This window comes from Rhineura floridana, chromosome 1 (assembly GCF_030035675.1).
Source record: "Rhineura floridana isolate rRhiFlo1 chromosome 1, rRhiFlo1.hap2, whole genome shotgun sequence".
In the NCBI taxonomy this organism is placed as follows: domain Eukaryota; kingdom Metazoa; phylum Chordata; class Lepidosauria; order Squamata; family Rhineuridae; genus Rhineura; species Rhineura floridana.
The window spans coordinates 35,261,190-35,277,617 of record NC_084480.1 but is presented as its reverse complement, the minus strand read 5'-3'; the positions used below and the strand labels follow the sequence as shown (position 1 = coordinate 35,277,617).

Below are 16,428 nucleotides of genomic sequence, written 5' to 3'. Positions count from 1 at the left end.
TGTGGTGTGCCACAGGGTTCTATCCTCTCTCCCATGCTATTTAACATCTATGTAAAGCCGCTGGGAGCTATCATCAGGAGATTTGGGTTGCAGTGTTACCAATATGCGGATGACACTCAGCTCTATCTCTCATTTAAGTTCTCACCGGAGTTGGCTGTGGAGACTATTTCCAAGTGCCTGGAGTCTGTAAGTGAATGGATGGGAGGAAACAGGCTGAAACTGAACCCTGACAAGACCAAGGTACTGCTTGTGGGAGATAAGAGAAGGATAGGAGATATTGACCTGACGCTGAACGGGGTTAGATTGCCCCTGAAGGACCAGGTTCGCAGCCTCGGGGTCATTCTTGACTCCCAGCTCTCCATGGAGGCTCAGGTGTCAGCGGTGAGCCGGGCAGCTTGGTATCAATTACGTCTGATACAGAGGCTGCGACCCTACCTTCCGGTCCATCTGCTCCCATGGGTGGTGCATGCCCTGGTCTCCTCTCGCTTAGACTACTGTAATGCGCTCTACGTGGGGCTACCCTTGAAGACGGTCCGGAAATTACAACTGGTACAGAATGCGGTGGCATGGTTGATTAAAAACAGCAGCCGCCGGGATCATATCACCCCAGTGCTGGAAGATCTGCACTGGCTACCAGTTGTGTACCGAGCCCAATTCAAGGTGTTGGTGTTAACCTTTAAAGCCCTATACGGTGTCGGTCCAGTTTATCTAAAGGAGCGCCTCCAGCATCACCAAATATGCTGCCTGACGAGATCTGCCTCACAAGACCTTCTCTCGGTCCCACCAGTTAAGACAGCTAGGCTGGTGCGGACCAGAGAGAGGGCATTCTCAGTTGTGGCCCCCACCCTCTGGAACTCTCTGCCATATGACCTTCGCCATGCCCCCTCCCTGGTAGGTTTCCACCAAGGATTGAAAACTTGGTTGTTTCAGCGGGCATATAAGTCTCCTAGATAATTTTAGTTTACAGTGTATAGATGTAGGTTGGTGGATTATAATTGTTTTATATGTTAAAACTGTATTATATGTTGTATTTTTAATTATGTACGCCGCCTAGAGTGGCCATTCATTCGGCCAGATAGGCGGCCTAAAAATAAAATTTTATTATTATTATTATCAATCCTGACAAGACTGAGATGCTGCTGGTGGACGGTTTCTCTGATCGGATGGTGGATACATACCCTATCGTGGATGGGGTTACACTCCCCCTAAAGTTCGGAGCTTGGGAGTCGTTCTAGACTCTTTCCTTTCACTTGAGGCTCAAGTAGCCTCGGTGGCACGGAATGCGTTCTACCAACTTCGGTTGGTAGCCCAGCTACGTCCCTATCTGAGTAAGGAGGACCTTACATCGGTGGTACATGCTCTGGTAACCTCGCATTTGGACTACTGCAATGCACTCTACATTGGGCTGCCTTTGAAGACAGTTCGGAAGATGCAGCTAGTACAAAATGCGGCTGCCAGATTGTTGACAAGGACCAAGCGGTCCGATCACATAACACCTGTTCTGGCATGTTTGCACTGGCTGCCAATATGCTTCCGGGCCAGATTCAAAGTGTTGGTATTAACCTATAAAGCCTTATATGGAATGGGACCACGATATCTGTTGGAACGCCTCTCCCGATATGAACCTGCCCGCTCACTGCGTTCTGCTTCGAAGGCCCTCCTCCGGGTTCCGACTCATAGAGAGGCCCGGAGAGTGGTGACAAGATCTAGGGCCTTCTCAGTGGTGGCCCCCGAACTGTGGAACAGTCTCCCCGAGGAGGTACGTTTGGCACCGACACTGCTAACCTTTCAGCGCCAAGTTAAAACCTTCCTCTTTCCCAATGCATTTTAACTTCAGCTATTGATTTTTCATTTGTTGTAATTGATTTTAGACTGTTTTATTGTTATATGTTTTTATTGTATTATATTGTGTATCTTAGTATTTTTGTTGTTCACCGCCCAGAGAGCTTCTGCTAGTCGGGCGGTATAAAAGTTCAACAAATAAAATAAATAAATAAATAAATAGTGCCGAATAAATTATTTGCATAAATCTAAGGTCAGATACAAGAGAACAGCCTTGGATCAAGCAAAATCCAAGTTTTTGTGTTTGAAATAGGCTTTGTGAGTGAAAATTCGGACCAGAGGTTTCAAAATACACATTTCTCCACTTTGTGCTGAAACTTGATGTATGAAATTCATTTTCTTTCAATTTTTGCATGATTTCACGTCGATTAGAACTTTATCAATTGCTTTAACATTCGTTTCATCTTTAGTAAGATACAATTAAGAATTTGATTGGCATATTATTTTTTAAACTGAAGTGCACTAGGAAGTTAAAGATTGTTTCCTAATAAAGTTGTAGGCTGTTGTTTCTGGCTGAACCAGGGAAACACCTTAATGTTACCATTTATAAGGCTTTCCCCCTCCTTTGCAATACCATCATGCATCCTAGTACACTACTTACAAACTACAGTTCGAGCAACATCTAAGTAACAAATTCTTAATGAACCTGACTTGTAGTTGCATAGTAACTAAGATCCTCCGTGGCGCAGAGTGGTAAGCGGCGGTAACGCAGCCAAAGCTCTGCTCACGGCCGGAGTTCGATTCCAATGGAAGGAGGAAGTCGAATCTCCGGTAAAAGGGGTCGAGGTCCACTCAGCCTTCCATCCATCAGTGGTCAGTAAAATGAGTACCCGGCATATGCTGGGGGGTAAAGAAAGGCTGGGGACGGAACTGGCAATCCCACCCCATATATATGGTCTGCCTAGTAAACATCGTAAGACGTCACCCTAAGAGTCAGAAACGACTCGCACTACAAGTGCAGGGACACCTTTACCTTTAGTCAGAAACAATGCATGTGTGAATCAATAATTAGAACCTTAAACTATTTCCAAATTAACAAACAAGGCTTTTGTGGGCTCAGCAGCAGAAATTTATTTATTTAACTGGACTTAACCGCTATTACTTCTTGCCCCACCCTAGGTGATTGTGTTGGGTAACCTGTTAATCCTTTTGTGATCTTATGTTTTCCATGTGTGAGGGCGCAAACTGAATTTACGGCCTCCCTAGTTGGTAAAACAAAGCTGGGAAAGATTTCTGCCTAAATCCCTAAAGGGTCTTTTTCAAACCAAACAGCATTCTAGATTAATAGTACTTCATGCAAAGTGGCTGAAATAATAATCAAGGTGATCACCATAAACATGGATTTCCAGGCTTTTCAATATTTAAACTACTACAACTGACTTACAAGAAAAAATATACATGAAACACTAACCATTTCTCTCAATATAAATTGTTTTTGCACACAGTAAGGACACACACTATGAACATTTCAGGAACTAATGCCCTTTTAATTATGCCATTTTTCAGTGAATGTAGAAATTATCCTCTGGTGCTAACAGCCTCTTACCACTTACTTGTACCCAAAGACTGTTCCTAGTATCTCCACAATGTGCTCAGCTTTGTACACCGAAGCAGCTTTCCTTCATTCCACTCCTACAAAAAAGCCAGTCTAAGCAGCTGAAGAATACCCCCTTTCATTCAGAACTGATCTAGCAGCAATAATCTGAAGCAAACATCACCTCTACTACACTCTGCCATGATGTATACTAAACACATGGGGTTGTATCCAAAATGTTTCCCTCTGCCTATAGGGCAACTTTGCCTACAATCCATGGTGATTACTGACAATAATGGGCATAACTAAGGTAAGTCAACTCAATGGGGCTTACTTCTGAGTAAATATGCACAGAATTGTGCAGTTAGAAAACTTACAAGGCAACTCCGGGAAAGCACTACTCATTAACATTAAATGTTCTTGGATACTTTCCTGTGAAACATTAAAATAATTTCTCCATCTCTGTAAGTGAACACACAAAAAAGCACAATACCTCACTCCCAATGGTTTGTAAGCTTTAGTTTAGCTTCCAAGCCAATCAGAATGCATGCTTGCCAGAGACTCCTGTGCATATGTCAGAGAACTTGCAGGACAGGAGATGTGGCCCAATATTCACGAGAGTCGTATTTGTGCACTTCTGCCTGCTACAAAACAGATGAGATCCATCCTCCACTCTCCAGAGTTGCCAAAGAGTAGGGTAGGAGACTCCTTGCATGTGGTGCTAAGGAGGAGCATTTATCTTTGGTGTGTGGACATAGGGAGGGCTGCTCACTTGCATTAAAAACATTTCTGGGGATAAAGGTGTGTCAACAGAAGTTTTCACAAATATTTTCACACAAAGACTCACTTTTGGCAAGTACAACACTGGGAAAAGCCTTCATTAGTCTAAGATATATTACAGTGTTAAGCATGGGCTTTAATTCAGCTTTAGTCTTTAATGCGGTTGTAAGTACAAGAATAAGCTATCAAGATAAATGAAAGAAAAACCAGTACATTATCTATTAGCCTTTAAAATGCCCCTTATTGTGTTATAGTGTATGCAGGCTAAAATGGTGCTTCTTAATTTCATCCAAAATTTAATCAATCATATGACAAACTACTTTAGCTTAAAATAGATTATTACCATATGCCATTTTAAGCAGGCACATAAACACTTTTACCCACACCACAGCTGGCACCGAAGCATATATTTAAAACTTTGTACTTCTTAGCTAGCTATACAGATACACTCTGAGACCAGTCATGTCTACTGCAAAATGATGGTAGTAAATGAAGCTCCTGGGTATTGGTGCCATTTCCTTTAATCCTTACAATTCTCCTTTCACCGCAAAGTTTCATCTAAAGGTTGCACCAAGAACCTGTCTGTCATTTTCCCTAAACCATGGATAGATAAAAGATGCTCATGACATTAATCTCCCCACCAATGTATATCATTATATTAATATTTCCTGATATTGTCTACTATTGTATTTTATTACAACTTAAACTGGAAATCTGGAAATCATTTATTTTTATGGTTGCAGTGGACAGAGCTAAAGCAAAGTAGAAAGAGCCCACAGGAAAATCTCACAAGAATGGCAAATCATGTCAGGAAGCATAATTTTGCAATGCCAAACCAACCCCCAAAGCCCCAGTTCTCTCCCACATTTCTTTAGAGAATTTAGTTCAAGAGCATGATAGGAATTGAGCAGAGATACCATAATGAACTTTAAAAAGTGACAACTAGGTTACAAGAAAAAGCTTGATCAAATTTTTGGACTTTCATAAAATACTGGTGAGCAATTTGACAAAATGTCTTTTGCTTCAGTACACAAAATTCTGCGCTGGCACGTATTCACCTCTACCCAAAACTCTTGGTGTGTTAATTCTAAAATTAAATAACCTTCACAAACCTTTGTTCAAGACTAAATTATTCTATAAATTACATAACCTACATAAAGCTGATTATCTAGACGTATTTAAATCTGGTTTCAGGCCTGGTTTTGGCACTGAAACAGCTTTGGTCACCCTGAGGGGTGATCTGTACTGGGAGGAAAGAGGGCGTATGTTCCCGTTGATTCTTTATTTCTCAGCAACCTTTGATATCATCGACCACAGTATCTTCCTGGACCAGCTCTGTGGGTTGGCAGCAAGAGGCATGGTGCTAGAGTGGTTCTGCTCCTACCTATAGAGCCAATTCCACAGAGTAGTGGCTTCTGTTTTGTCCCATGGTGGTTGGGGTCCCACAGAGTTCCAGCTTGTCCCCTGCACTCTTTAACATCTCTAAGAAGCTGCTGGAAAAGGTCATTAGGAGAACTGGGGTGAGGCGACACCAGTATGCTGATGATATCCAGCTCTTTTTCTCCTTATCATTTGAGTTGGTTGAAGCTGTGCAGATGCTTGATTAGTGTCTGAAGGCAAAAATGGGCTGAATGAGGATCAATAAACTGAAGGTGAATCCAAGAACTGGGAAGGTCTGTAGCCTAGGGGTACTCCTAGATTTCATAGTGTCAGTGTGGAATACCATGTGACTTCGGTGGTGCTGAGTGCTTATTTCTGGCTACAGCTGGTTCAGCAGCTACAGCTGTTCTTCCATAGGGATAGCATGGCAACAGTAATTCATGTTCTAGTAACCTCTTGGTTAGACTATGAAATGGTCTGGAGGTTGCAGCTAGTGCAAAATGCAACCGCTATGGTCTTGCTGGATTTATTTATTTATTTATTACATTTGTATACCGCCCATAGCCAAAGCTCTCTGGGCGGTTTACAACAATTAAAACATTAAAAACAAATATATAAATTTAAAAACACATTTTTAAAGAACAATTTAAAAACACATGCTAAAATGCCTGGGAGAAGATGAAAGTTTTAACCTGGCGCCGAAAAGATAACAGTGTTGGCGCCAGGCACACCTTGTCAGACAAATCATTCCATAACATCAAGATACCACATTATACTAGCTCAGCCTTTCCCAACCAGTGTGCCTCCAGATGTTGTTGGACCACAACTCCCATCAGCCTCAGCCAGCATTGCCAATGGTCAGGAAAGATGGGAATTGTAGTCCAGCAACATCTGGAGGCACACTGGTTGGGAAAGGCTAGCTCTTATAGAATTGCACTAGCTGCCAATCTATCACTATCAAGCCTGGTTCAAAGTTTTGGTTCTAACACATAAAGTTCTAAATGGTTTGGGACTGTTACCTACAAGAATGCCTCTCCCCATATCATCCAGCCTGAGACCTGCTGGAAATGCCCTCCTGGTAGTTCAAGCCTTGAATGAAATTCAGGGATCAATCACCAGTCATAGCATGCTCCCTCTGGATATTAGGCCGGCACCACATTCTGCAGCTTTTAAGCACACAGCATCATTTTAGAACTGTGAACAAGAGCATCATTTTACTACTGTGTGTTCAGGATGCCTCTTTGGGCAAAACAGGATAACTATATATATATATATATACATAGTTATGCTATGTGTGCGATATTATGCTTCTACTACTATTACATCTAGAAAACTCAAAGGTAATATTGCACTGCTCAACAATTGTAATCCCTTTAGTTCTTTCCAGCATTCAAAGTTTGCCTGGGAAAATGTAGGGTGGACAGGGAGAAGAATGGCTATGTCAGATTCATGTGTTTCTAACAATAGCTGTGCAATAACAGTAATATTTATTTAAAGTATTTTTATACTGCTCTTTAAGTATATTTCCAGAACAGTTTACAAAAACAGTTAAAATGTAAATACAAAAAAACCTCAAGATCATAGAAGAAAAAAAAAAAAGCCCCCAGTCAGCATGATTTAAATTGTAGTCCAAAATGTATGTGGCTGGTGCCAATAAGGTATGTGCCATCAAGTAAGAATAACAGGGTCACACTCCACCTGTCCTTCTCCAGACAAAGGTCATCCATCAGGGCGACCAAGGCCGATTCAGTCCCACAACCAGGCCTGAACCCAGACTGGGATGGGTCAAGATAATCTGTTTCATCCAAGAGAACTTGCAACTGCTGTGCCACAACCCTCACAATCACATTTCCTAAGAAGGGGGTATTTGCAACCGATCGGTAATTGTCACAGACCAATGGGTCTAGGGTGGGCTTTTTCAGAAGCGGTTAGATCACTGCCTCTTTCAGGGCTGCTGAAACCACTCCCTCCCGCAATTATGTGTTGACCACACCCTGGATCCACTCAGTCAAACCCCTTTGGCAAGCTTTAATAAGCCAAGAAGGGCAAGGGTCGAGAGGACATGTTGCTGGCCGCATCATCACAAGCGACAACAGAAAGTGGCTTGCATCCAAACCAGGAAAAAAAAGAGGGGCAGAAACCAAGATGCTAGCAAAGTAGAAATGTATTGTTTGTAAAAACCCAACGCGTTTCAGCCTGTTGATTTTCAGGCTTTCGTCAGGGCTATAAATAAATGAAACAACAGGGACAAATTACTGATTTATTGATTTCATATGTATGATTTTACATGTTTATGTAATTAATTTGTCCCTGCTGTTTCATTTATTTATAGCCCCTGACAAAGGCCTGAAAATCAACAGGCTAAAACGCGTTGGGTTTTTACAAACAATAAATTTCTACTTTTCTAGCATCTTGGTTTCTGCCCCCCCTTTTTTCCGCATCATCACAAGCACCTTGTCTACGCCATCATGATGCATCAACGGAAACCTTTCCCAAGAAGTTACAGCAGACATTGCACTGGACACCACATTGGGGACTACAGTAGATGTGGATGGGACAGCAAGACTGCTACAGAGGCGAGCAACTTTACCCTCAAAGTGCCTTGCAAACAATTCACAATGGGCCTCCTGGAGTTGATGTCAACAGACCCCTAACAATACGGAAAAGCTCCACTAGATGGCTACTTGAGGTTGCAATAGAGGCAGAGAAGTGGGCCTTCTTTGCCGCCCTCACCACCACACAGTAGGCACGGTTATGATGTTTTACTTGTGCCCGATCAGCCTCACAGCATGTCTTTCGCCACTTGTGCTCTAGCCGTCGTCCAGCCTGTTTCATTGCCCTTAACTCACTGGTGTACCAAGGTGCAAACCAGGCTCCACAATGCCGGAGAGGGCGTTTGGGGGCAACCATGTCAAGAGTCCAACGCGCCTCGCTGTTCCACAGCGTGACAAGGGCCTCAAAAGGGTCACCTGCTCTATCTACTGGGAACTCCCCCAGGGCATTCAGGAATCCAGTGGATTCCATTAGTCTCTGGGGATGGACCATCTTAATCTGTCCACCACTCCTGCAGGGAAGGATCAGAGCCATAAGTCTAAACTTCACCAGGAAGTGGTCTGACCATGACAATGGGGTGACATCCCCCCCCATCTCCAGACCACCCCTTCCTCCATCTGGAGCAAAAACCAAGTTGAGGGTATGGCTTGCCCTATGTGTCGGGCTGGTGACAACTTGAGACAGCCCCATTGTCGTCATGGAGGCCATGAAGTCCCGAGCCGGAACACTAGAGGCAACCTCAGCGTGGACATTGAAATCACCCAGGACTATAGTTCTGGGCTCCTCCAATACCACAGCCGAGATGGCCTCCGCCAGCTCAGTCAGAGAAGCTGCCAGGCAGCAGGGTGGACGATACACCAGCAGCAACCCTAGCTTACTGTCTCCTTGGCCCGACAGCAGGTGCAGGCCCTCACAGCCAGCTCCAAGACAGACTGGTTTCCTGGTGACAGAGATGGAAGTTTTGTAGCCACAGCAACTCCTCCCTCCCATCCCTGCAGCCTGTACTGGTGTTGCACCGAGTATCCAGGTGGGCAAAGCTGCATCAGATCAACTCCTCCAAGCTCACCCACCCAGGTCTTGGTAATGCACACCAAATCGGCATCTTCATCCACGATCAAATCATGCATGAGTGTGGTCTTATTGTGTACTGATCTGGCATTAAACAATACACACAGGCCAGTGGGCACAGCAGATGAGCAACAAGGAACCCATCCATGAGAGGAGTGGCAGCGAGGAACAAGACGTAGATAGCCTTGCCCTCGTCTTTTATGGTAATTCACCACCTCCCCATGGCTATACTTCCCTCTACCTGTGATCACCGAAATTGGGGTGGCATCACCCATGTCCCTCCTTACTAAGACTCCTCCTAAACACCTGATATGGACCCAACAAGAGCCCACCAACAAAACCTACCTGAGCCAATTATCCCAGTAGGCCTGTGTGAGAATTAGGAACAGTAAGACCCACTCAACATTTTTCACACAGGGAACATCTACACACCCAGGGAGGGCCAGCCTTCTGCCAGCTACAGACTCTCACTCTGAAGGCATCTGGCGACTTTCTCCTATCATTCAGTTCACTGCACAAGCTCTCACCCTGCGCAGGAACTACACATGAGCCACACGCTCTCCACTACCAAATCTCCTCCAGATTGGTTAGAAAAACAAAAGAAAGAAAAAAATAGAAGAGGATAGCACCCTCGACGTTGAGACTCCCTAAGGACCTCCCCAAGGGGTAACTCCCTTTGGTGTCGCCCCTTTGCTGGCAATCCCGGTGGCAGCACACCCGCCGCCCAAGGACAGCTGGGCTTTTATGCCTCCTGATGCAGCCAGGAGCTGATGCAAGAGGTTGCACGATTAACTGCAGCCTCTCTCTGGAGCCAGGGTCTGGCAGAAGGTCCCAGTCCTTGCAGAACCTACCGGGGACTTCAGCTGTCTCAAAAGATAGCAACCCAAAGGAGCAAGCAGCAAGCACCCAGATGCTCAGATACTCACTCCCAGGGCAAGTCTTCTTCAGTCCCCCTAGTGCTGCAGCTGTTCCCAAGGACCCAAAGGGCAGCTGGGCTTTTATATATAGTCCTTCAAGTATTCTGACCCTAAGTGCAAAAGGTTGTACAAGTCCATGCTAGTACTTTGAACTGAACCAGAAACGGACTGGGAGCCAGTGCAGTTGGCACAGCACAGGCATATGTTCATAATGCCCAATCCATTAGTAAACTAGTAGCCACATTTTGCACTAACTGCAGTTTCTAAATAGTCAAAGGCAGCTCCATGTATGGCACATTACAGCAGTGTAATCTGTCATCACAATCACTGAGTAGGCTTGATAATGAGCTCTAACAAATATTTGATCTGGCTCACTATGAGTTTTGCACCACTTCCACTCTAACCATCTTCCTACTTGCTTCATTACATGTAGCTTCCCAGAATACCAAGGAGCTTATTGAGCTCAGCGTAAGCACTATTACTAACAGTACGTGCACTATGCTACCCTTATTGTGTTGCTATGATAGGCTCTAATTACTTTATTATAGGATCTATTTATTTTATCATATTTTCATATTACCCTTCCTCCAAAAGGGCACAGGGCAATGTATATAGATTTACTTTATTTTATCCTCACAACAACCCTGTGAGGCAGAGAGATAATGGGAGTTATTCAAGAAAATCTGTAACCTTCAGGTATGACCAGATACTCTAAATCCTAGCCTCTGATCTCCTAGTCCAGCACTTTATCCACTATAGCACACCATTCCGATAAACAGCTTATGGCGTACGTATTTATAAAATATAACTAATATTCCTGAAGAGTTGCAAGCTTTTAAACACCATAGAGTCCAGAGATCACTGTAACTTAAGCATTATCACATGCTATGTAAGGATTTGGGTAAAATATAATAAATTATTGACACATTCTTGAGAATCTGGACTCAGCCTGCATTATTTGTGACTCAGCAAACCAAATGTAGGCCACCAGTCACGTTCGCAACTCAAAAACGAGCCTGTCAAACACCTGGCAAGCCACAAAACACAGTTTACAAAACATGGCTAGTAAGTTGTGTTCAGTATGATGGAGCACAAGTTGTACAGGCATAATCCAAGCTATTCTGTCTTGTAAGGAGGAACCTTGCAGTGGGTTTCGATCTAGGCTGATTTACAGTATTTAGACACACAAGTAATATATATAAGGTGGCCAAGGAACAGCTTGATAATATCTGCACTACAACTACTTCCATTTTTAACAGACTTAGTGTCTGCCAACACGAATCCATGGCACACATTAATTATTCTGAAATGGGCTGACTTACAAGCCAATCTTTCCAAGGGCTGGCAGATATCCATTATTGCTTTTTCCTTCACATGGCAAACCCTCACCCTTGTCTGAGTAAAATGACTTGTATTTTAATCAATCTGGCTACAAGTACTGCCCCAAGGGAAAACATTTACATGATACCGAAAGTGGTGGCATATATTCCTATCTTAAATGTTCTGCAAATTATGATGATAGCTGGTTAGAATGAAGGTCCTTTCCTGCAGCATGATTGTAATAGCACTTAAATGGCAATCACATTGTCACAGACAGTGCAGACAGAATATGAAATGAGTCTGAAGAATGACACTGTAATGTAATACAGAGCCTATCACTTGAGTGAAACAGGTTTTCCTTCAAATGGCTGTTTCTGTTTCTCTTCATATATACAAACATTTAAAATCATGAAGAGAAATGTTAGTGGTCTATATTGCCTTCTGCTGTGACACTGCAAGAGACTAAGAAATTAAGTGTTCAAATTTAAAATTTTCAAAGTGCCATTTTCTTTTAGAGGTCAGACACTTTATCATCAATCATTTATACAGTTGAAAAATCTCATACTCTAATCCACTGACAAAACAAGCTGACCTTTACTAACGTCAACAGCACTGATTACAATATCCTTGCCATTAATATATAAATACAATCATACAAGGATGTATATATCCATACAGGAACATCAAATCTTCTGATCCTGAAAAGGTTTGTTAGCTATTTGTTTATGGGCTCCCAACATATAATACTCAAGTTACAGTTGATTTCAAGACCAATTATACACACTGTCTCTTCAGATTTCTCCTGGAATACTCATCTCCACAGCCTGAATGTCATGTACCAACTCCCGTATCTCTTTTCACAGTGTTTTGTTATATCAAGTTTTTCTGTCTGGATGAAAAAGAGTCCTGAATGCAGTGATAGTATTATTTGCACAACAAAGGATGGCATCTTTATTCTTGGCCCTTAATATGTGGAATACATTAACTGATTAGAACTGCTTAGGGAAATTAGACACCAGGGTGACAAACACACTATCATGAATGGGTACTAACTTCACCAGTTTATCTGTACAGATGAGGTCAAACTTCTCATCACACCATTCTGAATTATAATACATTAGATTTCATATCCGTAATTTTTCACACATCAGAGTGGCCTAAAATATGAAATAGAGAAACATTAGATCAGTGGAAAACCAGATACAAAGAAACAAAGAGAATTCTACATGCCTTTAAAGAAAATGCCCTGGAAATGTCAACTACAAGAGTACCAGATAGCTGTACATTTATGACCAAATCCCACAAAGTGGCTATGGGAACAAAACCTAAGTACTGTATCTGTCTTACAGGGATGGGAAACCTCCAGACCTTCCACTCACTGTTAGACTCCCGACTCCAATCAGCCCCAGTCAGCATGGCCAATGGTCAGGGATGATGGGAGTTGCAACTGAACAGTATCTCACTCCTATCCTTAATGTAAATCTTAAATCCAAATACAGCAAAGAGTTTATTTGTTAAAAAACTTTGTATCAGATATGTGATACACATTAATACTCATTTAATTAATGAACCAAATAGTTTGCATGTTGCCTGAAACTAATTCAAGTGTTCTTGCTTTGTAGCTTACTTTGCCTTGTTAAAAAAACCCCTGAAGCTATTCACAAGAAGCAATAACTAATGGTCTCTATGACACAAATCAGACACGAAAGATGTTCAGTATCTATACAGCGCTTCACTACATTCCTGTTTACAAACACACACACCCTGGGTATGACAGGCAGATAGAGATTCCCCCTTTAGGGAGCAGGGAGGGGTAATAATATACCATTAGAGGTTCAAAACAAGCATCCTTAAATCAAACATGTCCATTTAACTTTAGCCTACAAATTTTCAGAAAAGAGACTACCTTCAGATGCAGAACTGTCTCCAATGTTTTACCAAAATCAGCATCTTGTGGCACCTTAAAGACTAACCAATTTATGGTGGCATAGGCTTTAATAGACTTACAGTGCAATCCTACCACATTTAGACAGGGACAACTTCTACTATATTCAGTGAAGCTTATGCCCTAACCAAATCTAACACCAAGCTATCTCCAATCAGTTGACAAAATATTTATACACGGGTATAGAGGGGAGAAAAAGTTGAACAGTGAGGCCAAATGGCAGTGTGCTCCAGGAGGTACAGTACAGCCTGTCACATTTCAATGCAAGGCTCAGATATATGCAAGATAAGCACAGTGGCCATTCAATTCACAACAAATGTTAGTCTTTAAGGTGCAATAGGACTCTTTGCCTTTGATGCAACAAATTAACATGGCTATTCTTCTGGGCCATTTCACCAACAACCTACTACAGAGAAAAACTCAGGTTCTAACTTCTTTTACACCACAATTTAATTTGGTTAGAGAGTCAAGCTGATATAGTTACAACTACATTACCTTTCTGGACATGGATTATGTCTGGGAAGTTGGCCAGATGTCCCTGATACAGAGCTAACAAATCCATCACTGGGTCCAGGTCCTGTCTGGGTTGCTCTGCAAAGAGCTCACCAATAGCATCATAAGCTTCCGCAGTGAAGGTAATGGCTTGATTGAGGCCAACTGAAAAAGCCTGCTGGTCCATCTCAAAGGCTTGGCTGAGGCCCTTAAAGGAGTGTCCTACTTTCTGGTACTCCTTCTTGAAGCCAGTGACCTGCTTGCGAGCAAACTCATTGACTGTCTGGTTCAGCTGAATAGTGCTTTCATCCATCTTCTTGGTGAAACTCTTGAAGCCATCTACTTTACTTTCTACCTCCTGCAAGTCCAGAGCAGCAGGACCACCAGCAGGTACGCTAATGGTGAGGAAGAAGTTAGCACCTACCATCTCATCCTTTTCAGCCTTGCGCTTGCCCTGCTTCCACGCCTTCTCATCTGTGCTAGGGCAGGTGAGGAAATGCTGGAAAGCATCACACTGGGCCAGCACTGGATGGCTACACATATGATCCATCCACCAAGCAAGGCCTTTGCGGCGCTTGGAGATAAAGTCCTCCTCAAAGCGTCCTGTAGCCTGCTTCTCTGGCAAATGGGGTACCGAGATGACTGGGAATTTCTCAACAAGGCGCCCGTAGAGCCAGTCAAAGTGCTTGTAGCGCCGGTGCACTTGCTGCCCGGTGTGGCTTGGCACCAGCTTGTAGGCAATGTAACTCTTCATGCCTTTGAATTTGGTCTGCTTGGTTGGGTCTTCGATGGAGCACTGGAAAGGGTAAGGGTTCTCCTGCCACTCAGGCCCGTAGGAGCCCAGCACTACACACAGCTTATCCCCATCCTTCACGAAACCCGACGCCTCCCCTAGCACAAAGGCCTCACCTCCCGATTTCACAAAAGTGGAGAAGCGGTTCAAGTTGCGGCTCACCGTGGCCGAGCTCTTGGCTCCGCCGGTGCCACCAACCTGGTGATGCAGGTGACCACCGGGCTGGCTGCCCCGGGAACTCAGCGACAGATCGGAGCGGGTGGAAAAGCGGTACCTGCTGGAAGAGTCGCCGGGGCCACCTCCTCCCATCCCTGCATTTTCGCAGTCCGGGTAGGAGCTGCCCAGAACGCCCGGCTCGTCCGCCACGGTAGAGCTGTCGTCCCAGTCATCGTCCCAATCGTCGTCACTGCCTTGACTGGTCTGGTAGGAAGATCCGCCGTAGGTAGAAGGCACCGCTTGGAAGGAGGAGAAGCCCGAAGTGGCCGGTGGCGGCGGCAGCTGGAAAGGCTCGGCTGCCGGGGGAGGGAGCTGTTGCTGCTGCTGCAGCGGAGGAGGGTTGTTTAAGGCTGTTGACGGCGTCGTGGCTAAGGGCTCGAAAACGCCGGGAGGCACGTTAGCGTAGCGGGCCGGCGTAGGTACGGGTAGCGGGACCGGCGGCTCGGCGACGGGGCCTCGGAGGACCTGCACGTAAGAGGCCGGGAAGAGACCCCGGTCGCCGCGGCTGTTGACCCCCTCGAACCAGCCCTCGATCTCCTGGTCGCTGCACAGGCTCAGCACCTCGTGCTCCCGCAGCGAGATCTCGCCCGGGTTCTCCGACTTGAAGTCGTACAGCGCGCGGGCCCGCAGCAGCGCCATGGCCCGGCCGCCGCCGCCACCCAGACAGGGGATGGGGACGCGGACGGGCCGCCCCACAGCGCCGCCAACCAAACACAGCTTACACCCCACCCGGTTGTCTTCCCCGCCCACTGCTCCCTTCAGTGGGCTCTCCTTTTCTTCCGCCGGTGGCGGCGTCGGCGGCAGCAGCAGCAGCGTCTCCTCTGCCTCACTTCGGAGGACCCTTTTATTCTCTTCACAGTTTACCCGGTTCTCTCTCAGAGGCCCGGATGGGACGCGAGGAGCTCCTGCTTTGTTTTTCAGGCAGTTGTAGTTGCCCTCAGTGACTGAAGGAACCAGGCAAGCCCGGTTACTGCCGTCGCCAGCAACAGCAGCGCTAGCCGCTGCTTGCTGGAGTGCCCACTTCACCCCGTCTGAGTGAGCTGCTGGGCGGAGGGGTGTGCGCACCAGAGAGTGCGCGCGTGTGTGAAAGGGGCCGGGCCGGGGGATTGTCCCACGTCGCCAGTTTCGCTAATCCAGAGCCGAGAGGCAGGGCCGGGTAGCCGAGCGCAGAACTGCCGCCCTCATTGATGGGGCCAGGCCCGGGTGAAGGGGCGGGAGGCGGCTGCTGTGAGTTGTCTTCTCGTTGCCCCGCCTGCCCTCTGGCGTTCGCTGCAGGAGGAAGCGCTGCCTAGAAGAGACCGAGAGAGAAAGAAGGCAGCAAGCGGGGGAGGAGAGGCGACTGAGGAGAATTTTACTTCAGTAAAACCCCGTCAGACCTAAATTAGGCAGAGCTTGGAAAAGTTACTTTTTTTGAACTACAACTCCCATCAGCCCCAGCCAGCATGGCCACTGGATTGGGCTGATGGGAGTTGTAGTTCAAAAAAGTAACTTTTCCAAGCTCTGAAATTAGGCGGGTAAAAAGAGAGCGAGGGCTGCGACCCTGACTAGGGAATAACCTCACCCCCCAAAATACCCATCACCGTTGACC

General features: G+C 45.3%; 1 protein-coding gene across 2 annotated transcripts in view; it reads right to left on the bottom strand.

Moving 5' to 3' along the window:
* The window catches only part of SNX18 (sorting nexin 18), a 30,143-nt gene extending 14,065 nt beyond the window's left edge, over positions 1-16,078 (bottom strand). Inside the window, exons 1-2 of one of the 2 annotated variants that reach the window (XR_009761454.1) lie at positions 13,835-16,078; positions 12,448-12,551 (exon numbers count right to left, since the gene is read on the bottom strand). Coding sequence is in view for 1 of the 2 variants with exons in the window: in XM_061617856.1 (XP_061473840.1) it covers positions 13,835-15,479 (1,645 nt within the window). In the remaining variant the exon portion in view is untranslated. The remainder of the gene's footprint in view (positions 1-12,447; positions 12,552-13,834) is intronic. The other variant, XM_061617856.1, reaches the window with a different exon arrangement.
* Between the last annotated feature and the right edge of the window lie 350 nt (positions 16,079-16,428).